This window comes from Pantherophis guttatus, chromosome 2, assembly GCF_059756535.1.
Source record: "Pantherophis guttatus breed Tessera chromosome 2, ASM5975653v1, whole genome shotgun sequence".
Lineage (NCBI taxonomy): Eukaryota > Metazoa > Chordata > Lepidosauria > Squamata > Colubridae > Pantherophis > Pantherophis guttatus.
This window is the reverse complement of record NC_142064.1, coordinates 123,835,245-123,837,068: the sequence shown is the minus strand read 5'-3', so window position 1 is coordinate 123,837,068 and position 1,824 is coordinate 123,835,245. Positions and strand designations below refer to the sequence as shown.

General features: G+C 51.8%; 1 protein-coding gene across 1 annotated transcript; it reads left to right on the top strand.

Annotated features, from left to right (window-relative positions):
• Window positions 1-228: 228 nt before the first annotated feature.
• LOC148115308 (uncharacterized) lies at window positions 229-1,113 on the top strand. The gene has a single exon (XM_087885146.1). The coding sequence runs from the start codon at window positions 229-231 to the stop codon at window positions 1,111-1,113; it is 885 nt and encodes a 294-aa protein (XP_087741272.1).
• Window positions 1,114-1,824: the final 711 nt, after the last annotated feature.

The following is a 1,824-nucleotide window of genomic DNA, read 5'->3' as shown; positions in this document are numbered from 1 at the left end:
TGGTTAACGGTTATTCCTGAACTGTATATAAAGAGGGCTGTTGCCTGTGTTTCTTTGCTGAATTCTCACCCTGAATTAAAGAGCTGTTGTCACTAGCTTGCTTGTGCCTCTCGTTATTCCCGCGCTATAACATTGGCGACGAGGGTGGGATTGAGGCCACAAGAAGCAAAGCAAAAAGAGCTTTGAGTTTCAGCCAAGGTGACGAGCGGACTACGGAGACATACTGCGATGTCTGCCTACGTTCCGCCAAAACCCTTCGACCCGACCCGAGAGAAGTGGGGGTCGTATCTGACCAGGTTTGAGTGTTCCCTGGAAGCAAGTAAGATGCAGGGTCTCTCAGCGAACCGAAAAAGAGCTCTCTTCCTGAGCCACTGCGGGCCAGACGTCTTCGAGATGGCCGAATCCCTCTGCGAACCAACACCAGTTCAGACGGTTCCCTGGGACGTCCTACAAGCAAACCTGAGAGCCCACTACGCTCCCGTTCCTTCGAAGTTTGTACAATGCTACAAGCTCCGGCAACGAGTACAAAGAGAAGAAGAACCGGTCAGCGCATACGTGGCTGCACTTCGAAAAGCTGCAAGGCATTGTGACTACTGGGATCTAGACGACGCACTCCTTGAACAGTTGATTTGTGGCGTGAGAGACACGCTTTTACAGAGGCGCCTACTCGCGAAGCCAGACTTGACATTAGCTGGTGCGCTTGATGAAGCAAGAGCGCACGAAGCGTCCACTAAGGCTTCCGAAGCGCTTCAACACCCACAGTCAGGCAAAGATGGCCCAAAGTCAACCCCTGTTCATCGAGAGGAGGCGCAGACCAGTACGGAAGAAGAGTCTGACGAGGACGTCTTCCACACTGACAAAAAGAAAGGCGAGCAAAGTCGTCGCCGAGAAAACTGCTCGAGCTGTGGGGGAGCTCACGAGAGACAGTCCTGCAAATACCGAGACACCATTTGCAGGCGATGTGAAAAGAAGGGCCACTTGGCTAGAGTCTGTAGAGCTCAATTTCCGAAAAATAACAAGTCACGTGATCATCACGACCAACCAGAACCGACACGTTCAAATCAGCCAACCAGAGATGGTGGCATGAGAAAACGGCGCGAGAATCAAAAGTGAGACACCTACAGCACGAGAATTGGCCAAGCCAGCACGTCTGTAGAAGAAAAGGTCTACACGAGAGTAGAAATCGAAGGAAGACCATGCGACATGGAAATCGACACCGGGTCTGCTATGTCAATCATGTCCTGGGCAACGCTTAAATCACTGCTACCGAAGTTCCAGAAAAGCCAGCTCTCACGGCAACGAGTTCGCCTCCTCGACTACCGAGGAAACCAAGTTCCTCTGGAGGGCGTGGGCACGTTCCGGGTCACCTACGGCGAGTTCCAGAAAGAACTTCCCCTGACAATCGTCAGCAAGCTGCTGCCAAGCCTCCTGGGCCTAGCTTGGTTTTGAGCCCTCGGCATGGGCTTCACGGGCGTCCACAGCCTCAGCGGATCGTCTCTAAAGGACAGCCTCCTGCACGAGTTCCAGGACGTTTTTGAAGAGACGCTAGGCAAGTACGTGGGGACCCCTATTTCTTTTAATCTAGACCCTAATGTAGCCCAGATCAGGTTAAAGGCAAGACGAGTACCTTTTGCCTTAAAACCAAAACTAGACGCAGAACTTGACAAACTGATTAAGCAAGGGGTGCTAGTCCCTGTAGATCACGCTAAGTGGGAAACCCCAATAGTCAAGCCAGTCAAGTCAGACGGATCAATCAGAATCTGTGCTGATTATAAATGCACGATCAATAAGGCGCTCCAACAGAGTGCATACCCCGTTCCGATC